This window comes from Camelus ferus, chromosome 12 (genome assembly GCF_009834535.1).
Source record: "Camelus ferus isolate YT-003-E chromosome 12, BCGSAC_Cfer_1.0, whole genome shotgun sequence".
NCBI classification, from domain to species: Eukaryota; Metazoa; Chordata; class Mammalia; order Artiodactyla; family Camelidae; genus Camelus; species Camelus ferus.
Window position 1 is genome coordinate 15552012 of NC_045707.1, and position 24213 is coordinate 15576224.

Below are 24213 nucleotides of genomic sequence, written 5' to 3' on the forward strand. Positions count from 1 at the left end.
AGGGACAAGAACAGGTGAATACTTGTAAGCTCTTGAGTTCCTGCCCCGTGGACCAGGCCTCTAGGGTGTGTGAGTGTCTGTGGGGGGTACGTGTGGCTGTGAGTGTCGTGGTGTGACTCTGGTCTGTATATGTGTCTGTGTCTCCACACGGGCAAGTGCTTGAATCAGTCAAGTGTGACTCGGAGCTTGCTTCTGTGTGTATGTGCACGCTCGCAAGCGCGCACACGCGCGTTTGTGTCACCAGAGGAAGCAGCAGCAAGAGGCAGGAGCATCGATCCGAAGGAGACAGCGCGGGGAGGGGGACGCTGGGGGCAGACACCTTCCCTTCAGCGCGCGCGCGCACACACACACACACCACACAGAGTCACACACAACACACACACACACACACACAAGCCATAGGGCCTCACAGGCAGGGAGACGGCTCCAGGACGGTAGGGAGGCAGCGCCGCTGAGAGTGGCCGGGAGGAGGGGACGAGGCAGCGGGGGGAGCCCTCGGTCCCGCTCCCCGGTCCGGGGGCCCCGCGCGCACACCGGCCCAGAGACACCCTCGCAGACACTCGTAGGCGCGCACGCGCACCCTCTCCCCTCCCCCCTCCGCCTCCCCTCCCGCCGCCTCCCGGCCGGACGATGGATCCCTGCAGATCCCGGGGCTGAGAGCACCGCGCACCGCGCCGAGCCCGGGCGGACCGAGCCGAGGCGAGCGAGCGAGCGCGCGCAGCGGGCGGACGGAGCCGAGCCGAGCCGGGCCGGGCGGGCCGCTCCCTGCAGGGCTCTGCGCGGCGTGCCGCGGCGGCCGCCGGCTCCCGCTCCGGGCCATGAGCCCCTCCGCGGCTCGGCGCTGAGCCCGCGTCCTGCCCCGCGCCCCAGGACCCGCCGCCGGTTGCTGGGTTCCCGAAGCCCCCCTCAGGTGGGTCTCCGATCCCCCAGCCTTTGGCTGCGGGACTCCCCAGCGCCCCGAAGCCGGGACTTTACTCCCCTCTCGCTTTTCCCAGCTGCTGGGGCGGCTCGCTGGCTTGGGAGGGGGGCGGGGGCCGAGCAGGGGATCTGGCTGCGTCGAGAAGCTAGACTTGGAGGGGGGGAGGTTGCGTCCGGGGCGGGGACTGCGCGCTGTCATAGGGAACCGCGCCCCCCCACCTCTGTGCATCCACCTCGGGCTGCCCTCCACCCCCCACCCCAAACATGCACACACACAGCCTGCGCCTTTTGAGAACTGGAGACGCCCGCAGGTGAGGACTAAGGCTGGGCCCCTCCCCAGTTCCCTGGGAGGGGGGTGTTCTGGCCCACGTTTAGCTCACAGGGGCCAAAGTCCAGTCCTGGGGACACCTCTGACCAGGAACTCCTGACTCAGGGTTCAGCCCATCTGGGGGAGTTTTCGTCTCCAGGATGGGGTGGACATTCCTGTCCCAGAGTGACCCCACATCTGGAGGGAACTCCTGTGCCTTGCCTGTGGGAACACTGGGACTTCCCTCTCGTCCTCGGATGACTATATCTGGGGTCTCCCCTAGCCTGGGAAGCTTCCCTGGGCCAGCATTCTTTTGGCCTGAGCTGACCCCTAGTCCCTGCACTTGGAGGAACCCTCTTCTGGGAGTGTGTCCCCCAGCCAGCCACCTCTGGGCTTGCACACCAGAGACGTCTTCTTCCCCAGAGGCAGTGACCTCTGGAGATGGGGATTCCGGATGGACACATTTGGAGGGATGCCATGTGTACTCTCATCCCAGGACATTGACAGACTCCCCCACCCCTCTTCCCCCAGGATCCCCTCAGCCAGGATGGAACTGAAGGCTGAGGAGGAGGAGGTGGGTGGCGTCCAGCCGGTGAGCATCCAGGCCTTCGCCAGCAGCTCCACGCTGCACGGCCTGGCCCACATCTTCTCCTACGAGCGGCTGTCTCTGAAGCGGGCGCTCTGGGCCCTGTGCTTCCTGGGCTCACTGGCTGTGCTGCTGTGTGTGTGCACCGAGCGTGTGCAGTACTACTTCCACTACCACCACGTCACCAAGCTCGACGAGGTAGCTGCCTCCCAGCTCACCTTCCCTGCTGTCACGCTGTGCAATCTCAACGAGTTCCGCTTTAGCCAAGTCTCCAAGAACGACCTGTACCACGCTGGGGAGCTGCTTGCCCTGCTCAACAACAGGTGGGTGGCTCCCACCCATCCCGGCTCCCAGCCATCCCGTTAGGGTGTCTCCTCTCTAACCCACCATACAGCCCCCCTAAACCTGCCACTGACAGCCGAGGAATTGGGGTACTGCAGAGCACTCAATTAAGGGCATCCAATCTCTGATGCCAGCACAGTTCAGAACAGCTCTGAGCTGCGAGACATCATCTCCCTCTCTTACCCTCTCTGGAGTGAACTTTTCCCACCCTCCTGCCACTATGTCTCCATTTTCTCCTCACTTGGAGGATGGGGGTGAACCATCTTTAAAGGGTATAAACTATAGTATAAAAGCCATAGTTCCTGCCCTGATCTCTCTGCCCACCCCACCCTCACCCATGTGTTCAGATGCCCAGCCCGGGGCAGCCACTGCACATCCTCTGTCTTCTCAGACCGCACGGGGCAGGTCTTCTAGACATGCCCAGCTCTCCTTCCATGCCTCTGCCCAGAGCTGGATGCTGCCCTCCCCCCTGAGGTTGGGTGTGGGACATTGGAGGCCAAATGGAGGCAGGAACTGAAGTTCCTACTGGACCCCGGGGCTCCAGGTATGAGATACCGGACACACAGATGGCAGATGAAAAGCAGCTGGAGATACTGCAGGACAAGGCCAACTTCCGCAGCTTCAAGCCCAAGCCCTTCAATATGCGCGAGTTCTACGACCGTGCAGGGCACGATATTCGAGACATGCTGCTCTCCTGCCACTTCAGGGGGGAGGTCTGCAGCGCAGAGGACTTCAAGGTGGTGAGTGAGTCCCCTGGCTGTGTGGGGTGTGAGTCAGCCGGCCCCCAGAAGAGGAGGAGACTAGGAGCCAGCGGGTTTCTGGGGAGGAAGTTGTGTGTCCTTGGGGCTTGCTTCTGGCAGGAGTAGACTTTGTTCAGCTCAGGGACACATTTGCTCAGCCTCAGCCTTGTGTCCGTGATAGCAGGAAAGAGAGCCCACAGTGCACAGGTTTGCATACAAGCACACACAAGTGCATGTGCACTGCACGCACGCATACACACGCGCACACACACAGAGCCTGGCAGGGCCCAGGCCCCATCAAGCTTACATTCTGGGCCACAGGTGTTAGAGCTGGGGGGTGGGTAGCGGATAAGCTGCAGCCCTGTTACTCAAAATGATGTCCGAGGACCATCTCCTGAGAGCTTGAAAGAAATACAGGACTTTGCCATCCCACTTCCCAGACCTAATGAATCAGAATCTGCATTTTAACAAGATCCCCAGGTGATCTGGATTAAAGTTTGAGAAGCACTGTGAAATATGGGAAGTAAGGGAAGCTTTCTTTTAAATAGCTGGACAGTCATTTCTCTCTGTGCCACACCCGACCCCCAACCATTACACACACACACATACACATGCATACTGTCTGGTTGGGTTCCCCCTGTTCTAGCCCACAGAGTCAGGGTCTGGGGAAGGAGAGATGATTTGGGGAACACAGTCATGGCTGAACTGGAGACTCTCTTTGCTTCTTAAAATGGAGATGCCCACAGATACTCACCCCCCACCCTCACATACCTAGGGGCTGCCTCAAAGCTAGCACCCCAGGGAGGGTTAGGGGACCTGACTGGCATCTCTTGTGACAGGTGATCTTGGGCAAGTTATACAGATTCCTGGGCGGTTAGAATCAGACAGAGTCTAGAAAGGGACCAGAGGACCTGGAGCCATGTATGAAAAATAATACCAAATGTGAGGATGATGCTTGGAAATCTTCAGAATGCTTTCTAGGCTCTCCTTCAATCCCCCAGGGTAAATAGTCATATTAGCTCTATTTCACATGTGCACAAGCTGAGACAGAGAGGTGGATGAGCTGCCCGAGCTCACATAGCCAGTTAGTGACAGTCTCACGATTAGAACTCATGTCTTGTTAAATCCCAGTGTAGTGTGCTCTTTCCATTAATATTGCTAACCCTGGAGTCATCACGTCCACTTTCAATTCTTAGCCATTGCTCTTGAAAACGTGGTCTCCCCTAGGACTCCCTTGCTCTCCATGCCTGCCCCGGATTCTCCACTCTTTGATCCTCCCATTTTCTCCCTGCCCAGTGTTCTCCCACACTTGCTTGCTTCCTCCTTAGCATTATGGGAGCATGAACTGCATTTGTTTCTGTAGAAAGGTTGGAGCCATGGTCATGCTTGGTTTTTCCCTGCTGAGGTTACATAAGACTTCCCAATCTCTTTAAGCCCTGCTCTGAGACCAGTTTCATGGGCCTTTGTCAATCCCGCTGGACAAAGGTTCCATGACCACAGTTTTTGCTTAGCCAAGCTCATAGAGAGCTTAGTGTGATGCAGGAACCATTTTCTTTCCACTTTTCCTTCCTCAAAACAGGAGAGGCCTGGATTCCCCAGAGCCCAAGTCCAAAGGGCTCCCAGGCTCACCAACTACATTCCCAAGGGTAGTAGAACAGTAGGTGAAGGTGGACGTGAAAGCCAGAGCCCCTCTCCTCTCCAGTATACCCAGCACACAAGCAGGAGGGACCATCAAGAAAGACAGAGAAAACTCTTTAGGTTGAATGGCTTGCAGTGTTTGGATGAGGAAGGAAATTACTTGGCTCAACCTGGGAAGGTGCTAAGGCACAAAGTAGGGGTACAATTAATTCATAGAAAGTGTAAATTTGAAGAAAAAAAAAGAAACTGTACAATTGAGGTTCCATTTGTCCTCATGTCCAGAAAGATTTGAAGTGATGATGCTAGACATGTTTGGCTCATGGAAATGAAGATGCTGAAATGTGATTGGTCCGTGTTGCCTCAGGGGACAACCCTAAGCAGTCAGATGGAGATATGATTGGTTCACTAAGTTCTGGAGCAACTTGAGTTCTTCCTCTTGATGAGGGAGGAATACATGGCTAGGAGCCTGCAGTCCCAACACTGAAACTTCTTGGTTCTGGGTTGTCAGGGAGGACCAAGTTTTTGCTGTTTCTAAGACCTAACCATGAATCTAGCTGGACCCAAGCCTCTCATACCTCCTTTCTTCTGCCCTCTTAGGTGGACCTCCCTGCCAACCCTTTCCACTTTGCCCATGGGGATGTTCCTACACAGATGGGAGTCTGCTTCTGAGTCCATGTCGGACATCTCCCTGGTGGAGAAGAAAGGCGCTGGCACTCTCCCCCAGCTCCCTGGTCCTAACAGGCACAGACACTCCTTGTCTGGTGCTCCACCTTCTCCCTCCTCTCTTTGGTCCTGTAGTTAACATCTGCCTCTCCACCCTTGCTGGTCTCTGCTAGGCCAAGAGGCATGTGTCTAGCCCCTGGACAGATGAGGCACTTACAGATCTGTCTATTTGGTCAGAGCCTAGGGGAGACCATCTTGGCATCTTCTGCTGCCTTGAGAGCAGAGTTTCTCAACTGAGGACCCAAGGCCAGCTAGTGTGCACGAGCACATGTGAGCTCTTCTGTAGGTTCCAAGGGCAACCCTCATCCAACAACAGGAGCCCTGCTCCTGGAGGACAGTGCAGGGGGCATAGAAAGGGCATCCTCTGGTCCCTTAGAGTCCTCAGTTCCCCTGGTAGGGGGTCTGCAAGGACAAGCATTCCTCCCAGATGTGCTTCTGAATCCAGCCAACCTCAAGGCATGGACTGGTGGTCACAGACTGTTTGACCAGGTCCATTCCCCAGCTGTGGCTGAGTCAGCTTGGGAGAGTGGGGGGAACATGGGCTAAATCTGGGAGAAATTGGTTCAGAAACCCTTTGGGACTAAAGAGGCAGAGGGTGATGGGGAGAGTATCCCACGGCAGCCTGGTTGGGTAGGACTCAGTCACTGTCTCCCGAGCCACCAAAAGAGCTACCAAAGATCCACTTACAGGTCTCCTGTTCCCTGGCCTTCTCTTTCCTTTCCTGGTGGGGTGCTTGGTTGCCAGGGCAACAGGGTCTGAGACTCCACTCTCCCACCCCATCTTAAGGCCAGTCAGGCCAAGGCAGGGCAGGAGTTCCATGGAGAGGGCCAGGGGGCCGCAGCTGTCTGCTGGTGGCTGGATGGGGGCCGGGGGAGTGAGCACAGTTGCAGCTGGTGCCAGCCTCCAGCTGCACCTTATCTGTCCCTGGCAGTGGGAGCGCCGATGTGGCTAGAATGCTGAACAGCATCAAGGGGAGGGGGCTGGCAGATGGTGGCCCAGTCTGCCCTATGCCATCTCCTCCTCCAGCTGAGACCCAGAGCCTTTGCCTGGGGCAGAGAGAAGTGGGAATTCATTTCTGGACCCTGCAAGAGAAGGAATCGGGAGTGCAGAGAATGGAAACCCCAGGGGTGGGTGTGCAGTCGGACAATATTCTCTCAGGACGGGATGGAATTTGGGGACAAAGGTTAGGGGGACAAGAATCCTTGAGGGGACCCTGGAGTGGGGGCAGGGATCTCCCAAAGGAGAGGTTAAATGAGAGGGGTGGGCACAGAAATCCCCCAAGTTTCTGGAGGGGGACAAGAATCTTCTGGAGCACCTGGGGGTGGTGAGATGCTGATATAAAAGATGAGTGATCCTGGGACCCAGAGGGTGGAGGGAGAGGTCTTAAAACAAGCAGAGCCAGGGATGGCAGGTCCCAGGGAGAGCCAGCCCTAGTGATGGGAGCTTCCTTATCCCTGAGCTGGCTCTGCCCCTTCACTGACACCCCTCACCCCCCACACCACCCCACAGCAGCTCAGACCAGGAGTCCCTGGCAGGGGCCTGACCTGACCTTACTACCCAAGTCTGTTCCCTCCAGCTAGGGAGGGGGTGGGGGGGCTGCAGAGGGAGAAGCCTTGCCCTGACTGCTATGCACCGAGAGAGGAAGGAGGGCCATTGGGCTACCCTACCCAGAGGCCCAGCGGTCTTTGTGGTGGGGGGTGCGGACAGGGGAGCATGCACGGATTGCAGAGGGGCAGGAGAGGCTGGAGCAAGAGGCTTTTGGAAGAGGGGCAGCCCGCCCTAGGTGTTCTTGGATACCTCCTCTAGCCTTATCCTTCCCATCTCTCCCTCCCTCCCTCCCTCAGATATGCCTGAAACTGGGAGGGAGACTAGAGTAGAGCCAGCTGCAAGAATCCAGGGCACCCTTCAGTTGGGTCTCTCTCCCTCTCTCTCACGCAAGAACACACACACTCACAAACATCCCTTGGGTAACTCAGTTTCCTCTCTCACCTCTTTCCTCTCCTTCCCTCCATCCTTTGCCATTTCTGACTCCGCCCCTCTCCCAGATTGCTGTCAGCTAAGAGGCTTCTATAAGTTAATTGATCTCAGGCTGTTGGCTAAAGTAATAGGGAATTGATGTCAGTAAGTGCCTCTGGGGACAGAGCCGGAAGTGGAGGGCTGGAGAGGAGCAGGGCTTCCAAGCTTGGGCTTTCTCCTGCCCCAGTCTGCGGAGAACTCGGAGGTGGGGGGGCTGCTTCACCCGGTGTGTGTCCAGGAAGCAGAGGGGGAGGCCTGTGGGGAGGTCCGAACGTTTCTGCGGCGGGTAGAGGTTGCTTGCGAACATGCTTCCATTTTGTGGAAGGCAATTTCAATTCTTGGGGGATGGTGAGGGATACATTATTAGGCATAAGGGGCAGGGGTTGGGAGAGTCAAACTCCATTGGATTCATTCCTGACAGAGACCCTGGGAAGTGCCAGGCCCCGTGCTGGGCATCAGACCCTGTCCCTGCCCTCAGGGAGCTTAGAATCACCTGCAGTACCCAGTGGGTGTGGAGGTGGTACTAAAGGGAGCTGCAGGGCTTTGGAGCAGGGAGTCACGTGCCAGAGATGAGGACCCTCCACGTCTAGGTTTCCGAGCTCCTATGAGTTTTTGTAAAGAAAACCCTTTCTCACTCCTCTCATCTGCACCCTCTCGATGTGGCTTCCGGGAGGCCTGGGAGGTTGGGCTGTGTAGCAAGTGTTGTGTGTCTTTTATTAGTGGGTCGCCTCCCCAGGCTGGGAGCATCCCTAGGGGAGAGACTGCTGCAGTGGCCTTGACCATGGACAGCAGCCAACTGAGGCTTCCTCACCACGCACTGCATGTGTGCCCCAGGTGTGTCAGCACACGTGTGCACCTCGGTGCGCGTGTCTGAGAGTAGGACAACGTGGACGTGGACTAGGGTGTGAGGGGGACATGGGCGGGTGTGCGTGGGGGCACACGCAGCTTGCTTCCTGTGGCTGTGGGAGAGAGCTTGTGTGCAGGCAAACCCCTGGTCACAGGTGGAGCACATACCAGCAAAATTAATCTCTTTCAGTCATGCCTTGCTATTTATAAATTCCCTTTAGCTCCTATGATCCTCATAATTTCGGGGGCAGGAAGATGTTAATATCTTCATTTGAAAAATGAGGAAACTGAGGCTCAGAGGTGTTATGTGACTTGCCTGAGGTCACACAGCTAGTAAATGCCAGAGTGGAACCTTGACTTCAGATCTTCTGAGCTGAGGTTCTTTGTGTGTGACCATAGGAACGGGAGTGTGTGTGGCAGAGAAGGGTGCCTGCTGTCCAGCTGCCCATGCTCTGTAAAGAAGCAGTGTGGTGAGGCAGGAAGGGAAAGAAGAGGTGCAAAAGAGAAGACACCCAGCCTCGGGTTGAGGACACCAAGTCTTTTGACTCCTCTGGCACTTCAGTGCACCGTTTGGCCAAGTCCCAACCTTCGATGTACCTACCACTTGCTTCCTCCACCAGGCTCTATCAGAGGAAGTCACACGACAGGCCAGCTTGGAATCACATTGTGTTCAAAATCAGCATCCTTAAATGGGCCTCCAGTGCTGCCTGGCAACCCCATTGTGTTTTCCTGGTCAACTTGCTCTCCCCAGTGATTACTGTAAATTTCTCCACTTTTCTCAAACCGACACCCCTGCTTGCCCCTCTCTCACCCTCAGCAGATGACCTTGCCTCCTGCTTCACAGAGAAGATAGAAGCATCCACAAAATCTGCCCTCTCCTCTGGGTCCCCACCCCCTGAGGGAAACATCCATCTTACCTAGGCTGAAATCTCAACCTCTTCTTTCCATCTGATCTCCCTCCTTTATAGTCAGTCTCTCCCTGTCCAGCGGAACCTTTCCGTGGATACTGAAACATGCTTAAGATTCTCCCATCTTAAAATGCATGGCTATAATGACAGCTCACGTGTATTGATCACTTACTATGTATCAGGCTTTAGGTTAAGATAAAATCCCCAAAACAAACATCTCTCACCTCCATAGTCCCTTCCAGCTCCCATACGATCTCTCCGCTTCTTTTCTCAGACAGAATTCTTAAAAGTGATGTATGTGTTCCAGAGTCTCCATTTTCTCATCTCTGCCTCACTCTCTAATCCTCTCCAGGCCACCTTCCTCCCCTGGCCCCAGCACTTCACCAAAATGGTTGTCGCTAAGGCCACTAATGACCTCCATGTTTCCAAAACCTGCAAACATTTTCTTGTCCCTGAGCTCTCAAAAAACATTCAGAATGGTTGACCACCGCCTCTTTTTGGCCTGATTCTCTTTTCTGACAACCATACTGTCTTGATTTTCCTCCTTCTGTCTCTTTGCCAGTTCATCCTATTCCTCTTGGCCATTAAATATTGGCGCTTCTCAAGTCTCAACTCCAAGCATTCCTCTTTTTTTAAATCATGAAGCTGTGATTTAATGGCCTAGTGTGATGAATTTTTCATTAGTATATTTTTACATTGGTGTATATTACAATGTGAAATTTTACATATTACATCAGTAGGTATTTACATTAGTATAAAAGTGTAAAACATTTCCAGTGCCCCAGAAAGTTCCTTCAGGCCCTTTCCAAGTCAATGCTACCATACAAGAGTTAACTGCCATTCTGACTTCTGTCAGTATAGACAATTATTATCAGTTCTCGAACTTCCTGGACTATATGTATCCTCCACACAGTATATACATTTTTGTGTCTGTCCTTTTTTTTGGGGTGGGGTCATTAGGTTTATTTATTTATTCTATTTTATTTATTTGTTTATTTTTAGTAGAGGCACTGGGGATTGAACCCAGAACCTTGTGCATGCTGAGCATGCACTTTACCACTGAGCTATACCCTCCCCCGTGTCTGTCGTCTTTTGCTCATGATTATATCTGTGAGATTCAGTCTCATATGTAGCAGTAATTAGTTCTTTTTCAGTGCTGTGTAGTATCTCACTATATAAATATAGCACACTTTTTAAAAAAAAAATCCATTCTGCTCTTGCTGGACATTTGGATGGTTACTAGTTTTGGGCTGTTGTAAATAAAACTACTATGAACATTCCTGTTGGTGTCTTTCGGCTGACATACGCACTTATTTCTCTTGGGTATATAACTAGGAGCAGAGGTTAAGTCACAGGTTAGGATTCTGTTTGGCTTTAGTAGACACTGCCAAATAAGGCCTTTTTTCTATCTATCTTTTTAAAAAAACTTTATACTCTGTTCTTGGGCAGTCTCATCTTCACTCGTGACTTTAATTGCCAGCTACACACCAACAACTTCCAAATGTATGTCTCGGCCCAAACTCTCTCCTCTTAGCATCAGCCCCAGTGGCCAGTTTCTCACTTGGCATCTCCACTTGGATGTCCCCACGGCTTCAGGAAACCTGCACGTGCAAAGCCAAATTCATCATCTTAGCTCCCAAACCCATCCTGTGCTTGTGCTCCTGAGCTAGTGAGCCATTCGCTCACTCATGCACAGTAGAAATCATCCCTGACACTCTGCCTCCCTCACTTCCCTTAACAGGTGTGCCAGTGTTGCTTCCTAAACATCTCTGCTCTATCCCCCGTTCCAGGCCGCCCCACCACTCCATATGTCCCCTGGACTGTGGCAATTGCTTCCCAGCAGATCTTTTGGAACCCCTCAGGGTCTTCCAGGGTGGTCTCTTCAAAACACTGCTCTCATTGCTTGAAATCCTTCCATGGGAAATGGGACCAGAATCTTTACCTGGCCTTCAAGGCCCTAAGGGGTCTGGTCCTGCCTTCTCTCCAGCCACATCCTCTTTCTCCTCCCAGCTGTCCCCTCAGGGCCTTTGCACGACTCTGTTCTCTGGAATACCGCCCCCCCCCATGTGCACCACAGACCTTTACTTACTTTCTCCTCCTTATTCTTTAGATTGCATTGCAAACATCACTTCCTCAGAGAAGCCTTCCTGGATTCCCCAGGCTGGGTCAGACTCCCTGTCATTCACCCCCAGGGAACTATATTTTTTTTCATAGCATTTATCAGAGTTTGTAATTAAATATTTATTTTTTTGATTTTTAAAAGCCAATGGCCATCTCCCCCCAGATAGTAAGCTCCACCAGGGCAGGAGCCCAGTCCTTTATCTGTTCTCCCGTGTCCTCAGCATGGAGACACTCAGTAAATAAGTGGCGGGTAAGTGACAGGATGGAGAGGAAGGAAGGGGTTTAGAGAGGGATGCCCTACTTCTAGTCTCACTACTTGCTCTCCATGTCATCGTGCCTCAGTTTCCTCATTTGTCACATGGAGTGAAGTTACTCAAACCTGCTTATTTCACCAGGTTGTGTACGGATCCCATGAGACATCAGCTGAAAAGCATGAATGTAAGGGGTGGTGGGAGTTCAGAAAGATGTGGAGAAAGTCAGAAACCACTGAGTGGCCACACACAGCTTAAGAGAGGTACTGGGTAGGAAGGGACGTGGGGAAGGGTCTCATCCTTGGACAGAGGGTTCAGAACTGAGCTTGTTCTGCAAGTGCGTCTGCCTGGGCACTTCTCCTGGGACCCTCTGTGTATGCTCAGGGGTCTGCGTGGGCTGCTTAATACTTTCCTCACCTCCCCATTACTGTGAAAAATGTGGACTTGTCTACTGGAACCAGATGAAGTAGGAGAGAATGTTAAGAGAATGGAGGAGGGAGGAAGAGCAGTTCGTGTGTGTGTGTGTGTGTGTGTGTGTGTGTGTGTGTGTGTGTGTGTGTGTGTGTGTGTTCACTGCCCACAAGAGGGCTGTGTGTCTCCACATAGTGATGTGTAGGTGTGCAGTGTGGGTCTTTATGTCGGTGTTGGGGAAGAAGTGTCCAGCCATACCAGATTTGCTGTCCTCAAGCTGTCCTAGGTGTGTGTGCCCTTCAGTCTGGTGAGACCGCACACTAGGAGCTTCCCTGCCTTAATTTCTTCGCTCTGGAAGTCCAGTCTACTTCCCCTTCCAGGAAGGCTGGAGGAGGGGAGCAACGCCCTCTAGTGGGTGTGGAACGCATGGGCAGCTGCAGCTTCCCTAGCCCAAGCCTTCGGGCCCCACCCCTCAACCCAAGTCTGGAACTCACCTCTGAAACGCATCCTGGGGATATGCCAAGCCCTCCAACAGCTGAGGTCTGATAGGCAGGAAGGAAATGCACACGGGACAGGAAACAGAAAAGGAACCCACGGATCCACACAGGAGAAGCCCAAGGACAACAGCTGAAGGTGGAAGGTCTCTCCTCTCTGCAGGGACTTAAACCTCTGGCTGCCCTGGGTGTTCCTGGTCTTTTTCGGCTCCTATTTCTCCACGTGGTCCCTGAGTCCAGCGCTTTCATTCTCACAGTTCCTGTCCTTAAGGAGCTACAGATCACCACTCATGCCCGAAGGGACTTGAGCAGAACTGGACCCTGGGTGCTCCCTGGGTGGGGCACTAACTATGCCCTGTCGAGTCAGGAAAGGCTTCTTGGAGGAGGTAACATGTGAGTAGGGTCTTGAAAAATGAGTAGAAAATCTCCAGATGGAGTCCAGGGAAGGTATGGAACTGTGGATGAGCCTAGTGTATCTGGAATAGGAGGACACAGTGGCTGGATGCTGGGTGCTGGACTGGGTGCGGTAGAGGAGGAGGAGTGGGGAGGTGAGACTGGAGGGTAAGTTGCCAAGACCTTGTAGGTCCAGGGTGGAGAGCACTGTATTTTACCAAGAGGCACTGGGGAGTGAGAGAGGTCTTTAAGCAGAAGAAAGGTAAGAATTACATAGCATGGACTAAAGGTGGAGGAGAAACTGCAAGGAGGCGGGGAGTTAGGGAGACCAGTTGGGAGGCAGTTGTTAAGGCAAAAGAGGAGTAGGCCAGTCTGAGGGCAAGGGCATAGGGATGGAGAGGGGCCATATCTCTAAGGCTGCTCTTCTTCTGGGGCCTCTGTGTCCCTGGCAGCAAAGCTGAGGCCAAAGGTCCCACATCAGTCAGTTCCGCTAGAACCTGGCACCCTGCCTGGCATCCCCAACACATTCCAGGGTCTCTGCATGCAGATGGAGGAGGGGAGATGTGGGGAAGCAGGGAGGGAGGGAAGAAAAGGAGGGGGAAGGAACTCGGGGCTGTGGGATGGTTAAGGACTGGAAAGGCCCGAGGAGACTGTCCAAGCCCCACTGCTCCTCCAGCCCTGCAGAGGGAGGGTTAACACACTCCACCTCCCTCCCTCCCTTCTTCTCCTCCCCTCAGGTCACCTTCTAGGCCCTGGAGACTTGACTGGTGGCTCAAGTTCCTCAACCAGTGGCCCTGGGTAATCAGAGCACATGAAGCGGCCGGGGGCCTGGGGACAGGGACTGATGAATTGGAGCAAAGGGAGCCTCAGAGACTGAGGGGCTGGGGGCATCTGTGAGGCTGAGGGTTTGGGGGTACTCCAGGTTGGTGCCCCACACTCTGCCTGACCCAGGAGCCTGTCTCTGTTCTGATCTCAGTTTCTTCCACCCACCGAAAGAGAATTCCTCGAACTGCTCTCCTGGACTGTTGAGGGTGGTAAGCTGGGAAGGGGAGTGGTGATCTGCCAGGAAGATTTTCATCTGTAAGAGACAGGGTCCCTCCCCCAGTGCCGGGAAGTAGCCATAAATGAGTCTGTGGTCAGTGAGAGACCTCTTCTAATGGAACCTGGGCTGCCCCGCAAGCCACAGAAGAGAGTGAGTGGAGGATGGGAAAGTGACTGAAGTGCAGCTCAGCATGGGGGAGGGTGCTGACTGGAAGAGCCAGGGGTCAGGGGGTGGAGAGAGGATAAATGGTGACAGGGACGGCTGGAGGGAAATTTAAGGTCAAGGGAATGATTAGGGGTTCAGGGCAATTAGGGGTTCAAGAAGTAACTGAAAGTAAGTTGGGGTCAGCACAGTGCTTGGAAGAGGACTGAGGTTCAAAGAAGTAATCAGAGGGGATCTGGGGTGTAAGGGTGTATTGAGAGAATTGGGTGGTCAATGAAATAATTGTGGAGATTATGAGTTAGGGGGATTGGAGAAGAATTTAGGTTTCAATTAGAGGTGCCAAGAGAGTGTAGGGGCTCAGGTAACTCAGAGGAATGACTGGACCAGGTGAGAACGAGGGAGAGGAGGCTCAGGGACTTGAGGGGCAGATGGGATGAGAGGGAGCCTGAGTGTGTGTGTCTTGGGGGAGGGGCAGAAACAGTTGCTGGTTGAAGTCGTCATTGTAGTGAGAGCAAAGGCTTCTGCTAGGTCCCATCTCACCCAGAGAGGTGGGTACCAGGAGCCTCTGGGCTTTTCCAGGGTTTCCACTCCATCCTTGATTCTCCCTGTCCTGCTGGAGCTGGTGACCAGAAAGGGGCTCTGGCCCCCCTCCTCTCCATCAGCCTCCCTTTCCCACCGCCATCCATTATTCATCAGCTCAGATACCGCCCTCCCAGGCAGGGCAGGCTGGTCCTCCTCTCCTCTCCATGCCCCGCCCCCAGCTCAGCCACACAGCCACCAAGGGCCTGGTGAGGGAGGACGGCCAGCTGGGCAGCAGAGACCTGGCAAGAGGACTGGGTGGCTGGCCCTGCCGGACCCTGCCTAGGATCACATCTCCTTCCCCTTCTCCTGCCAACCCCCCAGTGCCAGGAAGGCCCTGGAGAAGATGCCCATCCAGATATTCTGTTCTGTGTCATTCTCCTCTGGAGAGGAGGTCCCGGGGCCCTTGGGAGATGTTTGGAGTCCCCACCAGCGGCAACAGCGGGACAACTCAGAGTCAGAAGAGGAAGAAGAGAAGGAAAAGGAGACAGAGAGGAAGGAGTTTGGAAAGGGGGATTCACCGACGGACTTAGTGGCCTTCGCCAATAGCTGCACCCTCCATGGCGCCAGCCACGTCTTTGTGGAGGGGGGTCCAGGGCCGCGGCAGGCCCTGTGGGCAGTGGCCTTTGTCCTGGCACTGGGCGCCTTCCTGTGTCAGGTAGGGGATCGAGTTGCCTATTACCTCAGCTACCCACATGTGACTCTGCTAGACGAAGTGGCCACCACGGAGCTGGCCTTCCCGGCGGTCACCCTCTGCAACACCAATGCTGTGCGGCTGTCCCAGCTCAGCTACCCTGACTTGCTCTACCTGGCCCCCATGCTGGGGCTGGATGAAAGTGATGACCCCGGGGTGCCCCTTGCCCCGCCGGGGCCCGAGGCCTTCTCTGGGGAGCCCTTCAACCTGCACCGCTTCTACAATCGCTCCTGCCACCGGCTGGAGGACATGCTGCTCTATTGCTCCTACTGCGGGGGGCCCTGTGGCCCTCACAACTTCTCAGTGGTGAGTGGGGGCCCCTGCCCAGCATGGCCCCCCAACAGTGTCTGCCATGGCTCTCCCTGACTGTCACCTCCTGGGGTGGGGACTGGGGCTGGTGGCTGTTCTGCCCCTCCCAGATCGCACCTGGACCACCCACCCTCTGTGACATGCCGCAGAGAGGCCTGGTCAGGGTTCACCTGGGAGCCCCAGAGTCTGGAGCTGGCCTGCTATTTCCACAACTGGGCCAGTACTGTTCTCCCTGTTAGAACTTGAAACACATAGTTGGTAATTAGTTGCTGCCCTGAGGCCCCTGGTGTCTGCCTAAATATCCTCCAGCATCTCCAGCCCTTTCCCAGACTGCCCTGTGATCCTCAGGGTCAGGACCTTACTCTGTCTCTGAGGTCAGCCTTTGATCTGATGGTAGGTTTTTATGCCTGGTCTTAATGATTTGGACTATCACCCCTGGACTTAAACTGGGACAGGTGCCGCCTGGTCTCTGGAGGTGCAGGAGGGTGTGGAAGGGAGGCAGAGGGGTGGGGATATCCCTCTCCTCTGCTCTCCACACCCCTGTCAGCAGCTCCTACAGCAAGGACTTCACTGTATCCTCTTGTGGTCTTCCTGTGCTCCTCCTACTGTGTGTGTGTGTGTGTGTGTGTGTGTGTGTGTGTGTGTGTGTGTGTGTGTCTGAGGGAGGATAACAGGCCTCCTCTAAATCCTCCCCACTTCCCCCCAGTCTGTGTGGCCAGGGACCCTCTTCCCAGGGAAGCCCTCATTAGGAGGGTCTCGGGCCTTCCCTGTAGGAGGACCAAGGGGCACGCTGTCCTCTCCCCAGTTCTGCTATCAGTTCTGTCTGGCCTGACTCCTCTCCTGTCCCCTCCAGGTGCCAGATGCCAGGTCTTCCCTCCCCACACACCCGTCTCTCAGTCCCTCACCTCCTCTCTAGAGCAGGGGGAGGTGGGTGACATAATATTAGTGCATAGTGGGATGACTGCAGACAGACAGGGACCTGGAGGTTTTGGCTACTGGGCCTCAGGCTGGGCGACAGAGGAACATGGGACAAGGAAGGGGTCAACCCTGCTTCCTCAGGACCTAAGGGTAGAGTAGACACTTCTCCTGCAGAACCACCAGGTGGCAGCAGCAGTACACCAGTCAGTGGCACAGCCCTGTGAGCAGCGCAGGGCTGCAGCTCCCAGCCCGCTTCAGCCACTGGGAGTCCCTCGCATCCCCAGGTAGAGGGTAAGCATGGGTGTGTGTCCAGTCTGGAGTCTGTGGCTAAATGCCACAAAACCTGGTAGTGGGGCTGGGGGATTAGGAGTTTTCTCTCTACCTCGTGTCTGGACCTCACCCACAAAATTGCGGAGAGCTCTTGTTTTCTCTTCCAGAGGTGGGGGGAGGAGGCTGTTACAGGAAGGGGGAAGAGGGCAAGGACTCTATTGCCTAGTAACATCCACAACCCCCCCTCCCACCATCTGCTCCAGTCTAGCCTGACACTCTGTCTCTCTTTCTGTGCGCTGTGTCTGTACTTACCTTATGACTTGCTTTGTGGACTTTGTCACCATCTAGCAGTAGTAAAAGCACACTCACCCATTTGTGGGAACTTGGAGGCATTCTGGGAGGCTGCAGGGAAAAGGCCGTAAAGAATTGGTTCACTCTTCTCTCTGTAGCTGTGTAATCAGAGCTGCAATAACGGCTGCTCTGCGGCATGAGGTGCGGGGACTGCCCCCAGGGCTTAGATCTCTTCTGCAGCCCTCGCACAAGCATTGCCAAACATGCCAGGTCCTGGATGTTCATGGCAACTGGGTCTACTTTCAGGTTCTGGTGATAATGGAATAATGATGGGCAAAAGGGTCTAGTGGCCAGAGTGAACTAAAAAGCTTAGCCTGGGCTCAGGGAGAGCAGGCTTTCAGGTGCCTGGGGTGAAATCCCAGGAGAAGAGAAGGTCTGTCTCAGAAGGCCCTGGGCCCGTGAAGAGGGGTCCAAGGAGGGACCAAGGGTATGTCAGTGATAGGATCCAGATGAAGGAGGCATGGATGTTAGGGTCCCAGCAGGGAAAAGATTACCACTTGGATAGTTTAACTGAAAAGACTTTAACAAAGGGGCTGTTTATAGAGCTGTAGGCAGAGTTAAGGAAACCAACGAGGGGGGCTGAGGCACCTAGAAATAGTGGGAAATTGTCACATTCAGGCTCAAGGAGCACAAGGAGGCAACAGGGCTCTGCAGGGAGCCCTCTCAGCAGGATTTGTAGTCATGGAGGGTCTAAGTCACCACCAGAACACTCACAGATAAATACCCTGATCTCTCCCTCCTTCTTTCCTCTGATCCTTTACTGATCCCTCCCATTGGTCAAACCCAACCCAAAGCCCATCGAGGTGGCAAAGGAGCACAGGCAGTGCACCCCACAGGGATCAGCTTTCCAGGGCACAGAGCAGGGCAAAGGGATGGGAATGGGCAGGAAGGAGGACAAATGGAGAATGGGCTGCTCAGGAGGGGTCATTCCTGAAGGGTTGAGACTCCACCAGCTGGAGGGGTCCAGAGTCAGTCCTTGCTGGGCAGGGGGTGCTGGCAGGACTCTCAGGCTCTCCACTCTGCCCCTACCAGGTCTTCACACGGTATGGAAAATGCTACACGTTCAACTCTGGCCGAGATGGGCGTCCACGGCTGAAGACGATGAAGGGTGGGACAGGCAATGGGCTGGAAATCATGCTGGACATCCAGCAGGATGAATACCTGCCCGTATGGGGGGAGACCGGTATGTCACCTCTCTCAGGGGCCCCTCCCCATGGCTCCGGGGCTCAGCCTCTGCCAGGGGACTCCTGGGCTCTACTGTGGGCCCAGGGCAGGATCTGGGCTCTTCCCCGCTTCCTCCCAGCAGCTCGCCATCTCCATCTCCGACTCTACCTGCCTGTCACACTCACATTTCTCCAGCTCCCCCTTCCCGGCTCAGTTACTCTCCAAGGTAACCAGCCATCCCTTTCCATCCGTGGCCGCCACTCACTCTATAAATAACTCCCTCTCTTCTTGGGCTGCCTGCCGTCTGTCTGGTCTCAGGGGCCTTGGGGCAGAGAGAGGTGGGGGAGAAGGGAGGAAAGGAGGGGGAGAAATAGAGAACGTCTGAGATAGAAAGAATTTGAAACCGCAAGATGCATAGCTGAAACCAGGTAAGAAAAAAGTGTGTAGGCTGCAGGGGTCATCAGGGCAGCATGGGGCTGGTGAATCCAGAAGGAGGCTGGGGATGGGTAGGGCCCCTGGACTAACTACCTTCCCCCAGCCCGAGCGTATGGTTTGGTTCTCTCAGGAGAGGTAGGATGCCCTCGGCTCTGAAGGAAGTTAGGGAGTACGAAGCCCTCCCAACACAGACCCCTCTTATTTCCATAGATGAGACGTCATTCGAAGCAGGCATCAAAGTGCAGATCCACAGTCAGGATGAACCTCCCTTCATTGACCAGCTGGGCTTTGGCGTAGCCCCAGGGTTCCAGACCTTTGTGGCCTGCCAAGAGCAGCGGGTGAGAGGGCCACAGGAGGCTGGTCCCACCCAGGGTCGGGGTTGGGGGTGTCAAGATGGCGTGAAGGGCCATCAGTATTGGGACGGCCAGGTGAGCGAGGGCCTGGGTAGCCATCTGACTAGTCAAAAGCATGAATGTTCTAATGGACGGGAATGCTCTGTAAACTCTGAGACCCTCAGAGGCTGCAGAGGGAGAGGGGGCAGAACTCCTGAGTTCTGCGTCTTGTCAGAGAAGTCCATCAAGGTGACTTGGGGAGAAGTCCCCACACCCCCCAGCTCCCCGGCTCTCCCAGCAGCTCATCTACCTGCCCCCGCCCTGGGGCACCTGCAAAGCTGTTACCATGGACTTGGATTTCTTCGACTCCTACAGCATTACCGCCTGCCGCATTGACTGTGAGACACGTTACCTGGTGGAGAACTGTAACTGTCGCATGGTGCACATGCCAGGTCAGGCTCCAAAGTTCCAAACAGGGTCCTGGGGCCCCTCAGCCTGCACTGCCCCTGACCAGCTCCCCATGTGTATCAACCTTATGCCACTGTACAAGCAAGACCAGCTGGCTTCTCCCCACTCCAGTTCTAGCCTCAGTCTGTACCCATATGGCTCTTGCCTCTCTGACCTCAGTTCCTGCCTGGACCCATAGGGATGGGTGAGAAGGGTCCAGGATGGATGGCCTAGGGGGTGGGTCACCTCCAGGACAGACTGGGGACTAACTATTCCTATCCTTCCATCCTCTCCCAGCCTCCAGCTTCTAGGCCTTTCGTACTACCACTGTCACAAGACCTCTTTAATCTCCATCCTGCACCACTGTCTTTTCTCCTCTATAGGGGATGCCCCATACTGCACTCCAGAGCAGTACAAGGAGTGTGCAGATCCTGCTCTAGGTGAGCTTCCCTGTCCCGGGAAGTCCAGGGGGAGGGAAGGAGGTGCTGCCAGCCATATGCATAGGGGTTTCAAAGCAAGCTCCTAGAAGCTTCAAATAACTCCTGGATCAGGCTTCACCTGAACTCTCCTATATCTGACTTTAGTGATGCTGGAAATAGCACCTTTTATTGGCCCCTATGAAAAATGAACAGGGGTCATCTGGGAGGGGTGGCTCTCACCTGCTCTCATCAGCACCCCAGCTGGTTGACCCCAGAGGGCCCTGAGAGAATGAGATATAGGATTAAGAAATATCTGTGGGGAGGCTGGGTGCGGATCAGCACAGGCAGGCAAAGGGCTGAGATGAAGGAAAAGTCAAAAAAAGAGAAGAGGGCCCAGGGTTCCTTTTGGCAGGGCCAGGATGTGTGTGTTGGGAAGGTGCTGGCAGAGGGGCGCCACTCAATTAGCACCTCTCACCTGGCTGGCACAGACTTCCTGGTGGAGAAGGACCAGGAGTACTGTGTGTGTGAAATGCCCTGCAACTTGACCCGTTATGGCAAGGAGCTGTCCATGGTCAAGATCCCCAGCAAAGCGTCAGCCAAGTACCTGGCCAAGAAGTTCAACAAATCTGAGCAGTACATAGGGTAAGGGCTCTGACTGTGTTGGATCCTTGGGTTGGGACTGGATCCTTGAGTATGGGCGGGCTCTGATGGAGACCAGCAGACAGAAGCAAATTGAGATAATATGGAGAAGGCAACCAGAATCTGGGGTGGGCATGGAGGGAAGACCAAACCAGAACAAACAGGGGAAGTGCCTCTTTCTCTTTCCTCCTCTGTCTCCATCCTCACTGCTGTAACTGGGATCACCTCACAATTGCTGGTGTGCAGAGTGTCTTTTCAGTTATACCATCACATTTAATCCTCACAACAACTTTAAAAGGCAGGTATCCCATCAGCATCTCGTCTTATGGATATGGGGACTGAGATTCAGAGAAGATAACTTGCTAAGGTCACCCAGCTAGTAAGGGACAGAGATGTGACTTGAACTGAGGTCTCCTCTCCCAACCCCTTTGCAGGGAGAACATCCTGGTACTGGACATTTTCTTTGAAGTCCTCAACTATGAGACCATTGAGCAGAAGAAAGCCTATGAGATTGCAGGGCTCCTGGGTGAGCTGCTGATGGCACCTGTTCCCTCCCCATGCTGTGGACATGGTGTGACACCCTGCCACCCAAGTCAGGCTGCTTACCTCTGTCCTCCAAGGTCTCCTCCCCTGCCAGCCCCAGGGGCCTTCCCCCAAACTCTGTTGTCTTGGTATGTGGTGGGGGAGAGTACTGAGCCTTCTCTTAGGGCAAAGTGAAAGAGACAGGCACAACTGGGGACAAATGGGAGACTATTTCATATGCCCTTGAAAAATTTCCCAGAGAATAAGAGTGTTGGGGTATTTTGCAAACAGTTACTTTTTCTGAATAATACCAGTTCATTTTAGAAAAGTAGAAAAATGGAGAAAAGCATGAAGAAGAAAAAAAATCCAACACACAGAATCACTTCTGTGCTCCTTCTGTAATGAAGGTTGTCAGTCCTTTTGTAAATACGACTTGCCTGTCCCTGTCCCAGTGAGCTCTGTCGCTCCCACTGTCTTGACCCCACTGACCTCCTTGTGCTCACCCCATAGGTGACATTGGGGGCCAGATGGGGCTGTTCATCGGGGCCAGCATCCTCACGGTGCTGGAGCTCTTTGACTATGCTTACGAGGTAACGGGGGGCGGGGGGCGCCTGGGCGGGGACCCAGGAAGGGGCGGGGTTCCAGCCTGCCCACCCACCCCCGCTCCCCCACCTCCCTCCCAGGTCATTAAACACAAGCTGTGCAGACGAGGGAAGTGCCAGAAGGAGGCCAAAAGGACCAGCACGGACAAGGGCGTGGCCCTCAGCCTGGATGACGTCAAAAGACACGTGAGGGAGCAAGAGGGGCGCCCTCCGGCCCTATCCCTTCCCCGACCACCCTAGGACCATCCCCCTTGCCACCTTTTCTCCTTTGCCTCCCCCATGCCCCAGCACCACCTGTGGCCCTTCCGATAACCAGTCCCTGTCCTGTGCCGTTCCCCCAGAACCCGTGTGAGAGCCTCCGGGGCCATCCTGCCGGGATGACGTATGCTGCCAACATCCTACCTCACCATCCGGCCCGAGGCACTTTTGAGGACTTTACCTGCTGAATCCCGCAGGCCACTGTACCAAAGGCCTAGATGAGGAGGGCTAGGAGAGCAATGGGGGCCCCCAGCTGCCCTCTCACATCTATCCTGGGGACTTACTCCTTGCTTCCAAGGCAGCCCCCTACTCCCAGGCAGTCCTTTCCTCTTGTCTGTGGTGAGGAAGGAGTCTTGACCATAGAGTCCTCTCCCTGCCTCTATTCCCATTTTTTTTTTTTTAAACAAAACTAATCTAAAACAGAAACTAAGAAGAGAGAATGGGGCAAGTGACCTCAGGCTGCCCCTCTCTGCTCCATGCTGCCTCCCACAGCTCCCAGCCTAAATTCTGTCTGTCTGTCTGGCTGTCATCTGAGTGTCCACCTACATTCTGCTGCCACCAGTCACCAAAGCCCCCTCCCAGTAGGGGTTGGAGGGGGATCCTCGGGGTCTGGAATTTTGGCCCCAAACCAGAGAATGTACCTTGAAGGGGAGGGCTAGTGGGAGGGGCTTGCCCAGCCTTAAGAGACCCTGTCAGCCCAGTGACTCCCCCAACCCCAAGTCTCCAGGCAGGAACCCTAGTCCATGTCACTTCCCCCCTCCCCCTCACCACCTCACACAGTGTGAAGTCTCTAGGGAGGTGGGGGTGGGGGATCCCCTGAAGAAGTGGAGATGGGGACAAGATATGGCCCTGGTGCTGTAGGCCACATCTTGATACCTACAAGATCACCCCCACCCCAGAGCTGCTGCAAATACATCTCAAGAGGCGGCCCTCCTCTACCATTCCATAAAAGATCCAGCTGGTTGGCTTCCAGCTCAGGGAGAGGGGCACTAGTGCCTAACCTCACTGGTCCCTCTCCCAGGGGTCCCTGCAGAGGGCCACATCCATAAATTTTCTTATGGAACTCTCCCAAGTCCCCTTCTGAAACTTCATTTGCTCCTCTCAACAACCTCATCTGCATTTTCTATTTCTATATGATACAGACTCTATATTGCTATATCTCTGTATATACTTTCCCCTGACTCTGTCTCTATCCCACCTCCTCTTGTCTCTAAGAACCATCTTCCCACCCCAAGCTCCCGTTTCTGTGTTTCCACCTCCTCCCGGTCTCTGAATGCCTTCGCCTGTATAAAGAGTTGGACTCTCCCCTGGTGTCTGTACTGTGTACATACATCCCTCTAAGAAGCACAAGGAGACGACACGCGCATTGTAACCTTCGCACTGTCTCGGTGGCGACATAAAGGAAGCTGTGAATTACAAGCTCTGCCTCTTTCTGGCCTCACCCTTTCCCCACACCCTAGGTACCCTGTACCCTCCCTGCAGCCTTAACATTCCCTCCCCTGCTCCACCCACCCCAATGTCCTTTGCCTGGCTGACTGTGGCCTCCCCAGGAAAGGGGGTTGTACAGAAAGAACCCCCACCCATGGGATGGAGATCCGCTCTGCACACTAAGTCAAGGATGGCAGAGACAAAGGGAGCTGTGGGTTGGTGACTCCTTCAGCTGAAGTAGTGGGGTGCTGACAGGCAGAGGCTGAGGTTTTCAGTCAGTGGCCTTTCCCCCTTTTGGGGTGCCCAGGCCCGTTTGCTCACCTAATACCCAAGCCCACTACTTATATTTTCTGGTAAGGTACGGTTTGGTAGTGGGAGGAAAGAGACATGCCTAGAGGGGAAGTTGAAAGCTCCACTGTCTGTCCCTCCCTTCCTACCTTAATGAGAAACCGGTAAGGTAGAGGACCTGCCATGCCCTGTCCACCAGGCACTCCTCCCACACCAGAGCCCTGCCCCTTCTCTGGCCTTCTTGTCCAGCTAACCCCAGAACAAGACCTGTGGCAGGCCACCTGTGCATTGGCCTGGAGGTAGAGTTAGGCTATAGGATCTTTGGGAACTCTTGGTTCCTGGGAGTTCCTTAGAGATCAGACCTCTCTGGAGGGAAGCAGGAGCAAGGCCAAACGGTGTGCACTGGATGGGAAACAGCAGGCAGGGCTGTGGGTGACGCATGCCTCTGGTCTAATAAACTGGGTTTCAACCAACTCCTCTTCAGTGTCATTCTTCTCTTATTTGAATAGTATTTAGCTCTTCCCACTAAAAGTGCCTAGAGCTGAGCTTGACTTGTGGCCAATCAAGGGAGGAGTAAGTGGGCGGGAGTAAGTGGGGTCCTCCTGGGATGGGACAGGCTATCACACCAGGAATGGTTTGAACCACTGAGCAGGGAAAGAG

At 54.7% G+C, this 24213-nt stretch overlaps 1 protein-coding gene across 3 annotated transcripts; it reads left to right on the forward strand.

Moving 5' to 3' along the window:
* The first annotated feature begins 608 nt into the window (after positions 1 to 608).
* Positions 609 to 24020, forward strand: ASIC1 (acid sensing ion channel subunit 1). Of its 3 annotated transcripts, none has more exons than XM_032492788.1 (12): positions 609 to 910; positions 1757 to 2134; positions 2698 to 2893; positions 18052 to 18202; positions 18829 to 18956; positions 19249 to 19402; positions 19781 to 19837; positions 20305 to 20458; positions 20890 to 20981; positions 21488 to 21567; positions 21661 to 21765; positions 21921 to 24020. In XM_032492788.1, exons 2-12 carry the CDS (start codon positions 1773 to 1775, stop codon positions 22023 to 22025), a joined length of 1584 nt encoding a protein of 527 aa, XP_032348679.1. In that variant the 5' UTR covers positions 609 to 910; positions 1757 to 1772; the 3' UTR covers positions 22026 to 24020. The 3 variants fall into 3 exon arrangements, with proteins under 3 accessions (XP_032348679.1, XP_032348680.1, XP_006177765.1); XM_032492789.1 differs by having other exon boundaries at positions 19252 to 19402; XM_006177703.2 differs by lacking the exons at positions 609 to 910; positions 1757 to 2134; positions 2698 to 2893 and adding an exon at positions 13323 to 15477 and having other exon boundaries at positions 19252 to 19402.
* Positions 24021 to 24213: the final 193 nt, after the last annotated feature.

What these genes read in the sequence shown, in the direction of transcription:
- ASIC1 (XM_006177703.2), top strand. Translation starts at nt 14,824, where the DNA reads ATGCCCATCCAGATATTCTGTTCTGTGTCATTCTCCTCTGGAGAGGAG. An exon ending in GCCCTCACAACTTCTCAGTG is followed by an intron (nt 15,478 to 18,051) that starts GTGAGTGGGGGC and finishes TGCCCCTACCAG; the next exon opens with GTCTTCACACGGTATGGAAA. An exon ending in TGGCCTGCCAAGAGCAGCGG is followed by an intron (nt 18,957 to 19,251) that starts GTGAGAGGGCCA and finishes CTCTCCCAGCAG; the next exon opens with CTCATCTACCTGCCCCCGCC.